At 41.3% G+C, this 19,225-nt stretch overlaps 1 protein-coding gene across 2 annotated transcripts in view; it reads right to left on the bottom strand.

Moving 5' to 3' along the window:
- Positions 1 to 10,177, bottom strand: part of SHROOM2 (shroom family member 2) — a 117,435-nt gene extending 107,258 nt beyond the window's left edge. For both annotated transcript variants that reach the window (XM_041472441.1, XM_041472442.1), the window contains exon 1: positions 9,405 to 10,177. In XM_041472441.1, coding sequence (XP_041328375.1) covers positions 9,405 to 9,623 — 219 coding nt within the window. In that variant the 5' untranslated portion in view covers positions 9,624 to 10,177. The remainder of the gene's footprint in view (positions 1 to 9,404) is intronic.
- Positions 10,178 to 19,225: the final 9,048 nt, after the last annotated feature.

Here is a 19,225-nt window from a genome sequence, read left to right as displayed (position 1 = left end):
ATTGCTATTCCCAAACAGTATTCACTGAACCAAATCAGAAGCTTATTTCCTAAAGAATGCTGACTAATTTATATGTACTTGGGAAACTGGGAGACACTGCTTTATTTTATAATTTATGATGTGGAAGTTTTCAAAGCAACTGTGAAGCAAAGTATATTTTATCTCAAGAGAGAGAAAAAAATACAAAATAATCTGTTTGTATAGCTTTGTGAAGGTTTTCTGAGAAGAAGCATATTTTACTGAAGAGGAAAAGTACTGAAACTGCAATTTTGAGTACAGCAGTAGGTATCTCTGCATCACTTCTAAACAAATTTTCTGTACTTTCATGCTCCCCATTGACAGATCCCTCCGTCCTTCAGCTATCCAGACTTGACTGCAAGTCCATTACAGAGAGAATATACTAGAAGGACTGAGAACAAAGAACTTGTTACTCTAAAATTAAAAAGTTTGGCCATTTTAAAAGGCTCTGGGTATTTTTTCAAGTAAGTTTCACATGGATCTTTTTTCATTAAAAAAAACCCCCAAACACTCAAAGCACAGCTTAGAATGAGGTTCACGCACTTCCATTATATTAAAAAAACTTAGTAGGTTATGCCACAAAATTTCCACAAAATCAAACTGAATTCACCTTCACACATCAGCAAAAGCATTCTTAGACTCTCTGCCAAACTGCTCAGAGATGCCTCTCTGCTATTACCAGAACACTAAACATCCAGTTGTTGTACATGGCACAAATGCACAGCAGAAGTCTAGAGTATTTTCTGTACAGTGAGTACAGAAATGATCTAAAACTTATCAACATGACTGACAGAACAGCAAAGAGCCTGGAGCAAAGAAAAGATTCAATAAAAGCACCTGCAATCACAATAACATCCTCGATCATGATCCATTTTCCTTCTGAAAGGTCATTTCAACTAGAGAAATGACTGCAAGAATGGATGAACCAGCACTGTTACTAGCTATCCAAAGGGATACAGCCTCTCAATCACTGAAGTAGATTCCCTACTATGTTACCCATTTCTAGCTTTCAGACACTGAGATTTGTCCCACTCTTTTTTGTACCACCCTGAAAAACAGGCCACTCTACATCTTTTTTTAAAAAATCCTCATTATTAAATACAGTTCTTCAGAACATCTCTATCTAAGATGTGATAATGTGCTTCCTAGCTCATATATCAGTTAATAGCTATTTCTAAGTAAGTAAGAGGAATGTAAACATTTCAAAGAACGCAACAATTTAGAAACTGACAGATTTAAATGGGGAAAAAGCAGGGCTGGTGGCAGAGGGAAAGTCTCCCTTTCTCTATGAGTGAGGTAGGAGAAGTAGACAGGATGTGAGGCATTCCCCTCAGTGACACTACTACTGAGCTTTTGACTAAACAGCTCAAACCTTTCAGTAGATTTTGGCATTTCATCAGGGTTTGGAGGAACTTTGAAATAACCACCTCTTTTCTATCACCAAACACTCAACTCCATCTGTTTCTACTCTAAGAGTCAGCCCAAGAATTGTGTACCTGACAAAAGCTATTTGGTTTCTCAAAACTGCAATTTGCTGCATTTCCAGCATTTACCAGCAAGTTGGCTCCTTCTGCCTAGGGGAGTCCAGCACACCACAATGACCTTCAAATACACATGAAGGCCACTAAAAAAGCCCCCCAAAAATTATGTGGCAGATGCCATTCTCTTACCTGCAATAAGAGATCTGTGCTTACCAAAAATGCCCCGAATTAATCAGAGACTGAACACTAATACTGTATTAATTTATGGAGAGAGGAAGGAAGTTCTCTCCTAAGTTCATAAATGTTGTCCTTGGTAGGTAACAACTCTACCCTGATCAGCTTGATAAATCAAAATGAAAAGTTATGCTCAGAAACAATCAGAGAAATAAATTAAAAAAAAATATTTTAGATATAGGCACACATGCACTGCAAATACAGAGACAACCTTGCTCAGTAATATTTCACCTTACTACAGGTACCTATGGAAGATCCAGATATGTGTTGAGGAACCAGGGGTTTCCTCAGCTTCTCACACAGTTGACAGCAAGTAGCAGGCACCTCCAGAAAGCAGTTCAGAGCAATTATGTCCTGTTTAATTTAAATGCTACAAAACACTGTTCAAAACTATCTCCTTCTATTAAACATTCATCTTAAACCCAGATGAACACCAGCGGAAGTCTGCTGCTTGGCAAAATATATACAAACACATTCAGAAGTCCATCAAGTTGATTTTTGAAAACTGATTCCAGTTCAAAACTTTGTAGACTATTCCTGTCACTGAATGGATGCATTTAAACGCAAAACATTCAGCTACCCGTTCCAAAAACCTTACATTCCCTCTTGCTTGTATACAACCATATCTATGAAGTTAGAAGTAGTACAAAAATTACAACTCATAATTCCACACGGAGTAGTGATAATATTCTTGGAAAGGGTAGGTATAAGAGGATAAGGAGAGTACAGCATACTTCCTGCATAACCTTTAAGAAACTGAAAATATTATGCTATGTGGAATTAGAAAGCTTCCAAAATTGTTTCTTATCTTAAAGATAAGCAACCCACCCCACAAACACCCCCAAAAAAGCCCCAAACTAAAAGCAAGCCCAAACCCAAAAGTCCAGAATTATGTTAAGTTTTATAGAAAGGCATCAATACCAAATAGGTTCAAAATACACAGCTGAAAGCAAGTCCTCATAGATTAAACGAAGTCTCAGCATAACTGCATTAATTTTTATTTCACCAGTGAAAATCTTCATGCACTGTAACTCTTAAATGCACAGCAAGTAAAAAAATCTCCTTGATATCTACGACCTGTCTCAAACCTCTATGACAAACTGACCCACGGAACTAAATCCATATACATATTAGGTATTCTATGTATAGATTACAAATGCATAGGAAGACATAAATAGCTTTTCTTGAGAAGAAAGAAGCTCACATGTAATAAAATACTGGCTTTGTTACTACCAAACAGTTGTTTCCTCTAATCTATTCACAGCCACGTTTCAATTCCCGTTTACCTTATTCTTTCCACATTCCCATACTTTAAACACTCATTAAGCAGGAGAACATACAATGAATCAAGGTCTGCAGATAAAAATAAGTACAGTCTATTGAGTAACTGAGAAAAGCATATGTAGCATATGCATAAACACCACACACACCCACACTGGTTTTCCTCTTAAAAAAGAAACAAACAAAACCATTAACATATCTAGATAATAAATTGCATTACTGGCAAACCTCTGATAATAGCAAGCAATAACCAGAGGTGTCTTGCAGATCGCAGATCTCTTATTTCCACGCTAATGTCTATGATAGTATCCAAAATTCATACTGAAAAGAACACATTAACATATGTATGAACTAACGACCAGAGAAGTTTAAATTGTCCTTTAAACAGACCAAACATTCAAACAGTCAATCCAGCTGTCTCACTCCTATTGCAGTAACTGTTCCCACAAAACACACAATTCCTCTGGCAGTCTCCACAGACACGAATGATTCTGTTTGTGTTTTCTTTCAAACTAAAAAATCATGATAAATTTGACAGTTTTTGCCCAAGTAGCTGAAAGAGGGAAATGCAGAGGAGATAAAAAGCAATTTGGAAGCAACCAGTATATCCAAAAGTTAGAAGTTCGCTTATTGTAATGAAGTTTCTTCATTCTGAGTTTAAACAGAGCACTCTGAGTCCTCTGGAAGATTTTTCTCCTGAAATGTAGTATGAAATGCAAAAAGGAAGACCGCAATTTCAGCACTGCAAGCAAACCCCACTCCAACGCTGTTTGACTGCTAAGCACCTAACTCAACTGACCTGAGACTTCTGAAGTCACAAGCCTTTGAACTATCATTTCAACTCCTTACAGTTTTTAGATCACATGTGACAATATCCAACATAACTTTTAAATGCAATTTCCAACACTGGTGCCATTTCAACTGTTAAAGCCCTTGCAAAAACAAAACAAAACAAATCACCAAAAAAACAAACCCATATAAAAAAGACAAACAAAAAAACAAAAAAAAAACCCCAAAAACCAAACACAAAAAAAACCCCACAAAACCCCCAAAGCAAAACAAAAAAAAAATACCCTGCAAACCCAACCTCCCAAGCTTCAGACTTCCACACCACATATGAGGGTGGTGAGCTCCATTCTGTCAGTAAATTAACAGTCCTAATAAAGAGGTCATTCACTAGCCATTAAAGCACTGAAATTGAGACCATCAACTTCATGAACTAGCTTACCAAATTAAAAGCAGTAAGATCTTCTGCATCAAAGCAAGCTAACTCCTCCCTTCCAATAACAGAAACCTGGGATCTAATAACCAGACTCCAATGAAAACACCACCCACAACAGTTTCTATAGCATCGAAAAAAGCCCAATTTTTAACATATTTGGCAGGGGGAAAAAATATAAACAGCTACATGATACTATTTCAAGCCAAAAACATTCATTTTAAACACATTTCCTAATATTTCTCAACTATCAAATTGAACAACACAAAGAGATCCAACTCAGACCATAAGCCCCCCTTGCAAGATAAGATGCTGAATAAACATTTGAAAAGAAACACAGAACATGATCTGATACATTCTTTCAAAATTGTTCACTAACACACTTGTTAAAATTCTGACCCATACAGATTGGTAATTCTACCTGGGTTTGATGACCAAGAGAAAATGAATAGAAAACAAAACAGAATGAAGGATCCTTCATGTATTATCTTTCTAGAACTGAAGGAAGTGAATGAAATTTGTTGGGATACGGAGACCTAGATTAGAATTCTTTCTTGGCTACAGTACAATGCCTCCTAAGAACTTATAAATCAGCTATTTACACGAATGGCTGCATTTAAGTTTAAGCAGTCAAGAATTTCACAGGATTACTGGTAAATGCTGGTTTTCTGGACATCAAACTCCACAGCCAAGTTTAAGAATTGTTAATGTCTACAAACAATGCAGCTTACCTCAAACATCTAACTTGAAGGAAGAAACTGGTATTTGTGTTTCATTATTTATTTATTTATTTGTAAACAGCACCAATAAAGCTCTTTTCCACCCTAAATATTGTTGCAGTATGGTGATGCAAGTATTTGCTTTTAGTTACATGTTTAAGGCCAAAGAATAAACAATTATCTAACTAAAACAGTAATCACTTACTACTGAAATGACAAATTAATACAAGTCACATGGAGAAGTCTTGCAGCCAATTAATAAAGAAGCACTTCTTTATACAATTTAAATGATTGTTAGGTTAAAAAAATTACAATTCACACCTAACCACAGACAGGAGCACAGCAGAAATTGCAGTGGAATAAAGAAAATAAATGTTCTGAGTTTGATACTCCTTTTTAAAAGGCAGCACCTCCAGCTGGGGCACGAATTCAGCACTGATTCAGGAGACAAGAACTCTATCTACTAAATCAACAACAAAACTTATTGCAACAGTCCAGGTTTCACTTGGAAATCTTGCTGAAATACCAGCCAAGCTCAGCCTTGATTAGACTGCAATGAGATCATAGCTTGAGGAGGTATAGCCTTGTGTAGGCTCTTGTAAAGCTGATACTAAAAGAGAAATTTATTTAAATGATACGTCAATCTTTCTTGAAATGCTCAAGAATGTTCTCATATTTATTAATGTAATATGGATAAAGGTGATTACAGAACAACTTAAGAGTTCCTAAGGATACTGTTAGTACAGGACGTGAAATGACTTTCTACCCACCACCCACAATCAATAGTATGATTGACACTGCAAGCTGGGCATCTCAGATAAGAGCACTTTTAAAGTAAAAGTAATCAAGATAATGCAGCTATGGGAGATTTTCAAGAGATTCACTCTTGTGCACTCTGACTTTTCATTTTCTTTATTTCCAATAAGACCTCCCTCTTCAGATGTTGTTTCTTTAAAAAAGAGGAAGATACAAACTGAGGCTCTTGAGACTTCTAATTATTGTCCTCAAAGTTCTCATTTCACCTTTTGTTGAAATACGCATGTTGCCACAAAAAGCAAGTCCTTTCTTTCAAGATGTCAAATTAGGCAAGAACAAGCTGCCTTTGGGCAATTTTTTTGGAATGTTATCACACACACATGCAGAGATCAGAAAAAATGTAAAGCATTTTTTTAAAGGTACATTAAAAAATAATGGTATGCAACACAGTGACAATGCTAAATGACTTTTTTTCTTAAATATTAGCAACACCATTTGCACTTGGGTGGGGCAAGCTTTAGACGACCAGCTATGTTTAAAGATCGAGCAAGCTGTATCATGCACCATTTTTCTCTGGACCTATTGCAGCAATAACAAAAAGGGCAAGGAAAAAAAAAATTTAAAAAGGCTTGTGCCTGGCAGGTGAACTTGATACTCTGCCTTCTCGGTTCTATTTCTGGACTATTTCTCCAAGTGTTGTTTCAGGTACAGGAAGAAAAGCTACTGTGAATGGGGAAAACCTGCCCACCCTGGAAGTGCTGGGCCCACTGCTGGGCACCAGCAGTGTGACTGTGCACTGACCTCTCCCGGGGCAAAGCACTTCCCTCACAGCATCAATCATGGAATGGCTTGGGCTGGAAGGGACCTTTAAAGGTCATCCAATGCAACCCCGCTGCAATGAGCAGGGACAAAACTCCAGCAGCTGGGCACATGCTTACACCCCTGGTAAGGCTGGACACATTTTCTCCTCTTCAGCATGCCTTGCTTTCTCTGATTATTGGCAATTTGGTGGATCAAAAGGCACTCTTGTTTTAATTGACTTAATTTCTAAAAAAATTCCCATATAGTATTTGCTGCCAGTATTTGCCCTAGACTCTCCCCATGACACCTGTAGTAAAAAAATTTCCCTTCCTATCAGCAAAATAGCCACACAACCAGAGAAATGGAGAAGTGTATTACAGAGAAAATGTTGAAAAGTGAACACCATATATTTGCTGATGATTTTTTCAATTACAGTATTTTTGGTGCTACTTCTCCAGCAGTTGTTCCATATATGCTAAAGAAAGTGGCAAATATTTACACAGACTTCCCAGCATTTACATAAAGGTACAACTTTCTTCAAAGGCTGATCTTGCTTTTGAGACTGTAAAAGCGCAGAGACAAGCAGAATTTTAGAAATCCCCCTTAAGCAGCTGCTATCTGAGACTCCATTCACACCTTGTCACATTCCTGGAAGAGCTGGCAGTTGTCGTCATCCACCCTCACTTCCCCAGAGATGCTCTGGACTAGAGTGAGACAGAGCTTTACAGCCAGCTAACGCTTAAGCACATTTTAAATCCACAAAACCAGGAGTTTTTCCACAGGTGTCCTGAAGGATTTAGTCCACTGGGTTTTCCTGAGTCTCCCACTGACCAGTCTTCTGAGAAGGAAGGACACATGCCACAGAGAGAGGCACTGGAGAAACGGCATCTCCTCATCCATGGCAGCCCAATGATCCCCACTCAGGAACAGGGTAACAAGTTCAGAGCTCTCTTCAGCTGAGAGGAGACAAACCTTACATCTCCTGCAAGGAGGGACTGTTCTAACCACTCTCTTTTAACTTATTCTTCCCACCACTAGAAGCAATACAGTAAAAAAACAAAATACCATGATGGGTGGGCCAAATCAAGATGGAAAATTTTGCAGCTAAAAAATCATAGTCCTGGGCACACAAGTTTCAGTCCCTGGTTTCAAACCTATTTCTATACCACTGTATCCAACAGTGGCAAATAAAAATATGCTCCAAAATTTAAACCCAAGGATCCAAATTCCCATCTTATTCCTAAGTCTGTCCTCATCTCTGTATGAATGGACCCAGATTGCTCTTCCACACAGCAGCACAGCTCTGTGGTTCCACCTAATTATTCCCTTTCAACAGACCCAGTTTAAAAGGTTCCCAGGCACAGACACTTCTCTCCACATACCACAGCCACATCCTCATGCCACAAATACTTACGCCTGTTACTTAATACCTAGGTAACATTATGAATAAGCATCACTGATCAGTCTTGAGATGTAGCGCTTATTAGCCCTTACCAGAAAGGTGGAATTATTTGAATTGGAACTTAATAGCTAGTGCATACATCATAAAATAGCTCTTTTCTCCTCTTCTCAAATGCTCCCAGCTTTGCTGTTCTCTAATTCAGGACAGTGGTAAGCAGCCAACACTCTTGCAGCCATATTTCAGCCTATACATCTGACACTGACTGTTGTTCCTTGAAAAACAGCACTAGGGAAGTGATCTAGAAACAGATGGTTTGAAAAGTTCTCACTGGGAAAGTTCCGTAACACAGTTGTTTCAAGGGTGGGAGAAGGGAACCAACTAGAAAACTCACAATGAAACCAGAGGAAAAATAAGATTAGTATAATTTCTGCTGTGGATAAAACAGGACTTGTTGACCTCTGACACTCTCTGGCACTTTCAAAATGGGAACAGGCAGAGTCCGGAGGGCTTGTAGACAAAAGCATATATATAACTTTCTGACAGATCTTGAGCAAAATGTGCTTTGCTAATGTGACTTTTTTTTTCACTACAACATATGGATCTATTTTCATATGCTTTCACTGTGCAACATGAAAGCTGTCTTTACTGCAAAAACCAACAATTACTGAGAATGGGGGCTCTTAAGTAAAAACACATCCAGATGAAACAAAAAAAAATTCCTACAAAACGTGAAGCATTTCTTTGTGTCCAGTACACTGAGATTAAACTGTAAGTATACAAGGACAAGAGAAGAAAAAAAAAAAACAAAAAAAAAAAAAAAAAAAAAAAACCCAAAAAAAAAAACAAAAAAAAAAAAAAAAAAAAAAAACCCAAAAAAAAACCCAAAAAAAACAAGGCAACCATAGACTGCATATATAACCAAGCACGCCCCTCTCTCCCGTCTTCGGTGCATGGATTTGGTCACTATCCACAAGATCTTTTTGTTTAAAGACGAAGGGACAAAAAAAAGGGCTATCCTAATTACTTAGAATTTGCAAGTGCAACGGCAGCGGAGAAAACTCAGCCTCGGAGCCGCGAGTTTAGTCTCCATACCCTCCTGCGCCAGGAGCCCGGAGGGGAAAGAGGGAGGGAAGAGCCCAGCAGAGGGTTTCGGTTCCCCCAGCCAGTTACCAGCGCCCACAAGGACGGCGCCGGCTTTTTACGAGGCGTACGAGCGGCCAGAAGCAGCAGGTCGGAGCCGCCACGCTGCCTGCGCCCAGCAACCTGTTGCCCCCAGAGCAGTTGGGATGAGCCCCGCACCCTCCGGCACCGCTCCCCGGGCGCTGGCGGCGGCCGCGGGGCCCTGGAGCACCCCCGGCACCTGCGCTGGGCGCGCTGCCCCGCGGTACCTGCGCCCCGGGCTGCGGGCAGGCGGCGCGGCCGGGCTGTCACCGCCGCGGGCATGGCAAAATGGAGCCGGCCGGACCCACCCCCCCCGGCCTGGCGCCGCTCACCTTGGTGATGATGAGGGGCTCCCCGTGCTCCCGTCCGCCCTTCACCGTGAAACCCCAGGGAGCCCCGCCGGTCAGCTGCACCTCCACCAGCTTGTACCCCTCAGCTGCCCGCTGCTCTACCATCACCATCACGGGTCCCGGTTCCACCAGCCCGCCGCCGAGCCGAGGGTCGCCGACGGCCAGCCGCTCCCGTCCGCCCCGCAGCCCCACGTCCTCCATGGAGCGCCCGTCGCCGCCGGGGCTGGCTCGCCTCTGCCGGCCGCTCCCCGGTGCGCGCCAGCCGGCGGCCGCCCGCGGAGCCACCTACCCGCCCCGCAGCGCCGGCCGGCCCGGCCCCATCGGCGGCGAGAGAGGACTGCTCCGCCCGCCCCCTCCCCTTCCTCCTCCCCCGCAGCCCGCGGTATTGTCTCACGCCGAGGCCGGAGCCCGGCGGCGGGGGGGCGGCACCAACTTGTGGCAACTTGGCGGCGGGGCAAATGCCGCCGAGCAACGCGGGGTGCTGGGAGGAGCGCGGCAGGGAGAGGTGCCCCCGCCTCCCCTTCTCCTCGGAAAGAGGGTGAAACCCGCGTTTCAGCAGCCGGGCGGCCACTCGCCCCTCCCAGAGAGCGGCAGCCCCGCAGCGCGATCCCCCGGCCGAGGAGGAGGGGAGAGAGGCGAGCAGCCCAGGGCCGGCCGCCAGACAAAGGCAGCGGCGAGAACGTCCGTGAGCCCCGAGTCAGCCGGGGCCGGGCCGGAGGCCGTAGCCCTGACACCCCCGCTCCACCACACGCAAGGGCGGCCGCGCTACCCTCCACCCCCGTTCCCAAACAAAAGCGGCGAGCAGGTGGAGGGTGGGCTGAAAGGGCAGCCGGCGGCTGCGGCCGTCCCCCGGGCAGGGACGCCCCGCCTTCGCCGTGCCAGGCAGCGGGGGGCCGGGGCTGGGAGCGCAGAGGGGGCCGGCTCTTGCCGGCTCTTCCCGTCTCGCCGCGGTGTTCGGGGAGGGGAAACCGGGCAATGCCGGGGGCAGGTCAGGGGGCAGCCGCAACGGGAGCCGAAGGAAGGAGGAGCTTTCTGCCGGCCCCTCCTGGCCTGCTCTGCCTTCACCACCTGTGGGGCGGGACGGGCCCGCGGGCTCCGGGCCGCGCTCTCCCGCCCAGCCCCTCTAGCGGCAGCCCCGCGGCCCCGGCCCCCGCCCCCGCCGCCACAACGGACGGGACGGGCCGGGCACCGGCAGGAACCGGCGGGAAACACAGGTGAAGCTTTCAGCAAAGAAATCCAATGGAGAAGAGATTTGGAGTCCCAGATTTTTTAAAAAGTTTGATGGCAGAGTGCGAGGCAGGACAAGAAGTGCTAATCTGAAGGCAAATCTTGGATGGGAAATAAATGCAGGGTTTGGGTTTGCCTGATGCCTTCACTGTGTTAGTGGTGAGGCTGGGAGTGAAATACTTATTTTTTTGCAATTCTCGACGTTTAATTGAATCACTTTATAGGAGGTTTCAGTCCTTTTAAATCAGGAGCAGACTTGGCCTGGAGTACCAGTGTGCTAACACGCAATCCTCCTTGGCATTTCACTAACAAACAGGCAAACTACTGCTTGATCTAATTGAGGCAAATCTCTATTTTCGTTTCTGAAAGACTAGTGAACCTCAAGGTACTTTTTCATGTGACGAGCTGTCTCAGGGAGGTGCCTGGTTATATGCAGTGGGATTTTAAGATTTTGTATGTTGATGTAACAGGTCACATATTTTGCTTTCTGAAAGTGACCATTGGGACATTCTGATTATGTAGTTTGTTCCTCTAACTCCTATTTCAGTTGGTTTATTTCTCATAAAACTGTCCTGCCTTGAACTATTTTTTCCCGCCCCTTCAATACTTCCAGGATTTGCTGCAGGATATTTCTTCAATACCTAAAGAAAACTTTGGGTTCAGGATTGAGAACACCTGAGTTGTCAATCCCATCAGAAGATTGGAGGCCATCTAGAAAAAAGAAAAAAATATTATTAGGATGATTATTGTTCCCTTGTGATTAAGGGACAGAAGGAACAGTAAAAGGGGTATTCAAACTCATGCATTCTTTTATAAGAGTCCTGCAAAATACAAACCTTATACAAACCTAGGTATTGCATCAAGTTATTTAAGGTCTCTAATGACTCACAGACCCTCAGTCAGATTTCTTCTGCAATTATTTTCTGTCATATAGACAAGCAGAAATACAAGTAGTTTTCCCGAGGTCTTGTCTCCAATTCTTGGAATCTGAAACAAAGTCTTCCGTTATGTTTGTGTAACATGTATCAAGTTGTCTTCACAGTAATGTGTACTCAGTAACATGTAGCTGTAAGTTTTAAGGAACTGCAGTATGCAATTTGTTTTCTGTAAGTGTGATAATGAAAGGAAGATACACTAAATTTTAAACAATTATTCTGTATCCCCAAGTATGCACATTGAAATGAGAATAAAATAAAATAGCTCACATCACTAATGAGGAGAACAAATACTGCTACCAAAAAAATGTCTTCTCTGTTTATATCCCCCCTTTTTCCAACTGCCAAACACTAATTCTTCACCTTGAACATTTTGTTGTCCATGGAAACTCAAGATTTGCATTACTGTTCTGTCTTTTAGAATTGGTCTTAAAAATTCAGTATTGAAGCATGATGAAGAAATCTGAGCACAGATTTTAAAAGTGGAAAATCTAGAACCAGGAACTGGCAGCCATTGAAAACTGTCAAACTCTGCTACTGTAATTAAATCCGTGGAAGATGTGGACATGTAGCTCTTGGGAAAGCAGTTGCCTGAAGGAGGAATATCTGAGAGCTTCACACTCCTGGTTAAGAGAGACCGCAGTAAAGAAGTTTCTAGCTAATGCTTGCTTAGAACCTGATAGCCTGACTCGGCTGTCAAGCAGATCCTCAGTTTGTGGCTGACAGTTCAGAAATCAGACTTCCTTGCCTTGAATGACACCTTTTTTGCCTTTTATTCTTTGATGTTATCAATGTTACTAAGAGACCACAAAGTAAAGTTCTTCTTATATGTGTTTGACCAGCCAAAGCGATGCAATAAAGGAATTGGTTTTTTGTCATACTGGTCAAATTTCTGTCAATTTCTTTTATATCCTCCCTCTCTGTGAAATCTGAAGCTTATTCAAAACTCAGCTGGAGACTTGTTCTTTTGTTCTTCTTAAAATATTGTGATAATTTTATTACTTGAATTTCTGCAACTTCTGCCAGTCTTCATAAGGTTTCAAATAGTCATAAAGAACAAAGGATTTATTGAATGGATTCTAAAATATTACTTTTCATTTTTGTGATAAGAGAACCAATGATAACTGTATCTGTCTATCAAAAGCCTCGGTGACCAAATTCTCAGCTTTTTCTCTTGCCAAATGTTTTCTGAGCACACTGAAGTTACCAATAGGAGGTAGAAATGCAAGATACATCAGGGTGCCGTAAATATATGAAAGGAAGTAACAGACCACTTTTTCACACCGAGGACAGAGAATGATACAGCTATTGCCAACAAGGTATGAAAGGGATCCTTTTGTGTAAAAATGTGTGCTAAAGATACATGTATCAAAGATACTTCACCATGATACACAGAAGTTACCCAAGAACCTTCTCCTGCTGTGCAAAAGGAGCTATCAGACTTAAGAGATGTTTCCCACATCCCCAGATTGTCTGTCCCTGCCCTGTGAAACAAAAGCTTTCTGCAGTAAACCAGTCTCCTCCCATGGTGCTTCATGTCATCCTACTTTGATACTTGAAGCTTAATTAACAATTTCAAGTGAAATTTTGTTCTACAGAATTTATTCAACCTCCTTTCTGTTGCACATATTAAAACTCTCTGTTCCCTATTTAGGAGATAAGAAAACTGTGAATAAATTACTTTATAGCAGGATTTTATTTGAACAGGCACAGTATGATGTTAAGGCACAGCCTGTTTCACCTTTGTGGCTGTGCAGAATATATCTTTTCCTTGAGGCACGGCACCTTGCAGTGAGTTGCACAGGATACCTGCAGGATGGCTCTAAAATAGGCTGGTTTACTCTCAGTCCTGAGGCCATTCATTGTGCTGGAATTTGCAATGTCAGGAGGGCTTTTTTTTTTTTTTTTCTCCAGAAGCCAGGAAATTTGAGAGATGTAGATAGTTACAGAGTAAAGAACTGAGGTGAGGTAAGCCTTTACAGCCTCCCACTTGTTACCAGCCCTTCCAGGAGCTAACCACCAAACATCGACAGGCCGGTGAAGAGACAAAGTGCCTCTGCCTCAATCATACAAAATCAAAGGCTGATGCCCTGGAGCATGCATAGTACATTGACAATTTAAGTTCAAATGCCAAAAGACAAAAGCTGATCCATGGGACATATTCTGAGAGAAATACAGGATCATGGAATGGTTGGAAGGGTTGGAAGGGACCTTATAAGATTGTTGCATCCAATGTCCTGTGGACAGGGACATTTTTCACTAGATCAAGTTGCTTAAAGTCCCATCTAACCCAGCCTTGAACACTTCCAATGATGGGGCATCCACAGCTTCTCTGGGCAACATGTTCCAGTGTCTCACCACCCTCACTGTAAATTATTTCTTTGTAATATCTACTACCTCTTCCTTGCCTGTCCCTTCTGAGTTTATAGCCACTGATGGCAGCCCTCCAGTCATGCAATTCATATTCACCACGTTTCAGTAATAGTGATTAGACTATAGCTTTCTAGTTGCACAGTGGCTTGCAGCTCTTTCCTGTTTCCAGCTCTAATGTCTTTGAAAATTATCATCACAAAGACCAAAACAACTGAAATAGTGATAAGAAGTTCCTGCAACAGAAGTGGATGGATTTTTTGATCAAGTAGTTCAAGGTTTGTCAAGCTGCTGGCAGTCTGTTGTGGAGTCTGAAAGTCTTGAGAACCTGGAGAAACAGGTTGAGTAGCAGCCCAAGAGACAGACATCCTGGCATATCTGGGAACCAAGAGGCTTTCCTTTGGAAACCTGCCATGCTGCCTCTGATGGATTCAGCCTAATCATGCTCTTCTGCAAAACACTTTGATTCCAACAAATTACCCATTTTCCCAGAATGAAAAATACCATGTTGTAAACTTCCAGCAGGATGTCTCTGATTTAGGCACCTTAAAAACCTTTCCCAAGTGTGTCTTGTTTCTCCTGTACTGCAAGTAAGGCTTCATCAGCACATAATTAGTGCTGGAGAAAACCTTAGAAGTTCTCAACCTTTCAGATATTATATAACTCAAATACTTGATGAACTCTTTATTTCTTTACAATTAAAATAAAATCTGTGTTCTTTATCTAAAGCTTTCTATAAAGCTGAAATTCATGCAAGAATACCAGTTTAGATGATGCTCAGATATTTCTGTCTCCCATGATGATATTGATTCAAACTTTGTTCAATTCTCTCTTATTCTCACAGCACATAAGCTTTGTACCTCAGAGCAATTTTCTGAGGGTGAAAACATGAACTGTGGGAGAAGGATGAGAACTGAGGTTGTGAATGGCCAAGAGAAAAAAAATATAACAATTTGCTACGGATAATATTCTTGACTCAGATCTTGAGACCTATTTGACCTGTAGACAAGAAAATGGAGATGAGTCCAACACAGACTCTATAATCTGTAGCCTGTTTAAGGATTTATAATTTTCACAACGCTGCATGATAAAAAGATTGAAAATCAAAGAAAAGGGCTACTCCTCATTTGGTTGCAGAGTCAGAAGATAGCATACACCTGGCAAGAGGAGGTGAATAGGTAACCAGTTTTCCCTGGAGAAGTAGTTTTCAGCTTGTAGTCGAGTTCAGGCACATGTTAAATCCTGCCTTGGGCCATAGTCCCTCTGGTATCAGTGTATCTGTTCCTTTTCCAGTTCTTACATTATGGCCCTTAATCAAATTGTATTACATCTCTGAGTACCACTTCACAGAGAAACCAAAGAGCAGAGTGAGAGCACAGAGGTTGAAATACTGGTACATGGCAGTCCATGCTCTTTCATTGTCAGCAGGCTGACTAGGCACCACTTGGACACAGTTTGGGAGATAATATGGGCCAGGGACCATTACTGTGAGGCCCTAAGGATGCCATACTTTTCTAGTTGTGGAAGAGAGTCCAGCAGCATATGCATATATACACTATATAGCTGCATTTGATCATATGTATGTGCATTGCAGCTTCATTAACCTGGGAAATTTTTTTTTGCTTCATGAAGTTCCATCACTTCAGTGAAGCATCATTTGTAATATTTATTCTTGCTGCCGAGTTTCTGATCATGGTACATTAGGGAGTGCTTTTCATGGTCCATCTTCTTTGATAACACTTGTTACATGATAGCATTCTCTGTACAAACTGTGCTGTGCCACTTACTCTTATGTGCCATAAAACACTGACCCATTTTAAATACGTGAGGGATAGTCTCAGAGGCTAAGAGTCTTTAATGCTTTTAAACTCTGATATCACAGTATGTTATATCTGAATTCTGTACTTGATTAAGATGGTCAGTGGAGCCAAGATTGTCATGGAAAATGCAAAAGGAGGGTTTAAAATGCTCTTTGTGCAGAGAATGGTCTGAAGGCTTTTAAAAGGTAAGATAAATAGCAAGAAGCTGGAGTATGCATGAGAGCAGACAAAAGCCTTGTAATCTGGTATTTTTCACTTGGACTTTGTCTTCATTTGCTAGCTAGTCGCAAACAGACCTTTTTCTGCCTATCGGCCATATATAAATAAATTTCTCGGTGCTTTCTATAAACAGACACAGTTTCTGCATTGCAACTGACCTTTCTACCCTCAGCTTGATTACACAGAGCATGAACCACGTCCAGGTGAAGGTCATAGGATGTAGAACCTTGTGAGAGGTTCTACATCAAATGCATGCATAAGGCATGAAGTACATGGGGTTTTTTTGTTGCAGTGCTGTAGGAGTTTGCCCTAAAGCACCAGGTATGCTCAAGAGGCTGTGGTCCAGCAGTGGCAGATGCAGGATATTGCATGAATGTGGTGACATTAAAATGAATTGGGCATGCCCAGGAGTCCAGGGGGCAGAAGTTCTTTCTGTGCATGCCACCTCCTCAAAGGCTGCTATACCTCTTTTTGCTAAAGGTATAGGTGTGGTCTCCTCTCAGTTCTGCTAACAGAACTGTTAGCAGTTGATATTTGAGGGAGTCCTTTCGAGTCATACACATGAGAAAAAGTGCAACATTCAGATTAGCTTTCCCTGGCCCATGTTTGGCTTAGAAAGGATGAGGCTGTGGAAGGTACTGTTTCCTTAGCCCAAATTTTGAGTAAAGCAGATTCATGGCAATGGAGCATTGTTAATAAAGTCCTGAGGAAACAGCTTTGGGTTGGGGGGTTATTGTCCATCTTCTGTTTTAACATAGATCCTGTTAGAACCTCAAGATTTAATTTCTTTTGTAGGTTTGAATTTGTGTACCTTTAATACACAGAGGATTACTCTCAGAATTCTGATTTCTGGAGCTGTTTTAGGACCAAGCAATTTCTTGGAGTTGTGCTCACAGGAAACTGACTAATAGAAGTAGCTGATGTAGCCAAGTTGTAATATAAAAGTATAGTGCAGCCATATTGCTCACCTAAATGTAAACTATCCAGTAAACTACATTGGATGCTCATTACTTTTTCCACCCTGGACTGTGGAGTCCACCTCTGACAATGAAGTCGTGGTCTTTAATCCTGAAGAGCAGAAAAGTCAAAAGAGTGGATCACAAATACTTTCTGCACTACAATGTTTCTGCTGCTATTACTGCATTTCCTCTGGGTTCTCTGAGCAAGCTAAGCTGTGTTTTTTAACTATTTGCTCATTTCAGAGACTTCAAAACAACAATGTGTGGAATTGAAGGTTGCAACTTTCCTTCACCCATTCCCAGGATGCTGCAGGTCTGACTGCTGGCCATGAAATCACTGCAGAGTTAAAAAACCCAGTGATGCTCATGGGGTTTCCAAGAGGAACATTGACTGGTGTCTGTGGTCTGGACCTGAACTGTACATTTTGTCTGAATTCCCTTCAGTTACACTTGCTTACAGTGTCCAACAAGACCATCTAATTGGCTATGGTACACTGAGATTTTTATCAATTTAATAGAGCCTTGGAGAGTCCTTGCACTGTAAGAGTGGTGAAGTTAGTGCTGAAATATATTTTGATTAGACTGCATAGACTGGTCTGAGGACACATGTTTTATGAGAGAAGTATTTTGTGCTAATGAGCATTGAAAATATAACTACTGGGTGGTGGGAGATGTAATCTAACAAGACCTAACCGTCTAGCAATTGTATCAAGGATAGAAGTGTCCTACATAATTTCTCCCAAGAGAAATTATTCTTCCTTTGGAAGACACTGGGGACAGGATAGACATTCAACTTTTGTAGGTTGGGTTACATGCCTACAAACATTACTATCCAATTTTCAGTATCACAGTATGTGAGAGATAATATTCTTTCTTTTCACAGTCTTGTTCATCAATCAGTTCCTATTCAAACTATGTCTTGTAGTGTACATAGGTGTGGAACAAGGTCTCTTTATTACACATGCTGACACTGGGGTACCTTTTTGTTCTGTGAAATAGTGTAACGATGACAATGACTAAGGGTGGAATTTGTTGAGAAATTTTGAGGCTGGCCGCAAAAATCCACCTCAATGCAAGTTCAAAGACTGTAATATTCTCAGCATTGGCATAGAGAATTGGGGATTCTTTTTCTTCTAATCGATAAGCAAAAGTAATTTTCTTCAGTTTTCTGGATACATTTATCTACTCAGTTATTTTGTACTTCATCTGTATAAATCTTGTTTACTAATTTAAATACATTAGAGGCACAGTTTAAAAAACTAATTTGCATATGTTTCTTCACAAAAGCCAGGTAAGATTATATTTTCCTGTAGAAAGTATATAGTAAATCAATAAATACAAGTAACTTGATTACATCAGTCAAATACACACAGTTATTTAGATGCTCAAGTACACACTCATTTAATATATTTGTGTTTTTATTATTTGAGAAAACAAAAAGAACTCAAATATTATTACCTTTATGCAAATGAGATACATTTATGTCAGCCTTTGAAATCAATATGCACTATCCTTAAAAGTAAATTATTATTTTACAATTCTATAATTATATTTAAAAGACAGAGGGAAGGAAAGCAATGCCTCTGTTTTTCTTTCAGTACTTTTTAATGGAGTCAATAGCTGTTATAATCTGTTATAAGATGTTGCACCTTGAGTATCACTATTGTTCCAAGATTCCTAATTTTACAGAAAACTAGAAATAGCAAGAATGGAGTGTGAATTTCTCCATTCATCTCAGTTATGCATTAAGAGTTTAAAATTACCTTTTAAAAACTAGTACAGCTAATTATGGGACGAGCATATCTCACAGTTTTTTCCAAATTAAATCTAATTGCAGGAGGTCTGGGTAGATAAAATAAAGAAAGTTGTTAAAGCATGTGGAAGATTGTTTAAGGAACATCTTGCAGGACCTGTTGGAGAGATCATAACTGCATCCATTGAGCTTGAAGACAGACCTAGCTTTCTTCCGTTTGGGAAATGTTATGCCAGGTAATGTATAAAAAAACCTGACTATGAGATCCTGAACTTTGACAAAGTCTAGCATTTACATTTGTGAGGTAGCTAAGATCTTCACTGAGACCTGTCAGGCAGTGATGCATTGAACCGTACATGTAAACGAAACCAAACTATCCTCTGTCTCTGTATGCACAAATTTCCTTTTCCTTTGTAAACCAGTGCTGTAGTCCCAGACTTAATTAAAACAGTGATTAAAGTATGTGCAGCTGCACACGCAAACATAAGCCATACCCACACTCCTTAACAACAGAAGTGCA

This window comes from Pyrgilauda ruficollis, unplaced genomic scaffold (assembly GCF_017590135.1).
Source record: "Pyrgilauda ruficollis isolate IOZ18807 unplaced genomic scaffold, ASM1759013v1 scaffold29, whole genome shotgun sequence".
Taxonomy (NCBI): Eukaryota; Metazoa; Chordata; class Aves; order Passeriformes; family Passeridae; genus Pyrgilauda; species Pyrgilauda ruficollis.
This window is presented reverse-complemented; position numbering and strand designations above follow the sequence as displayed.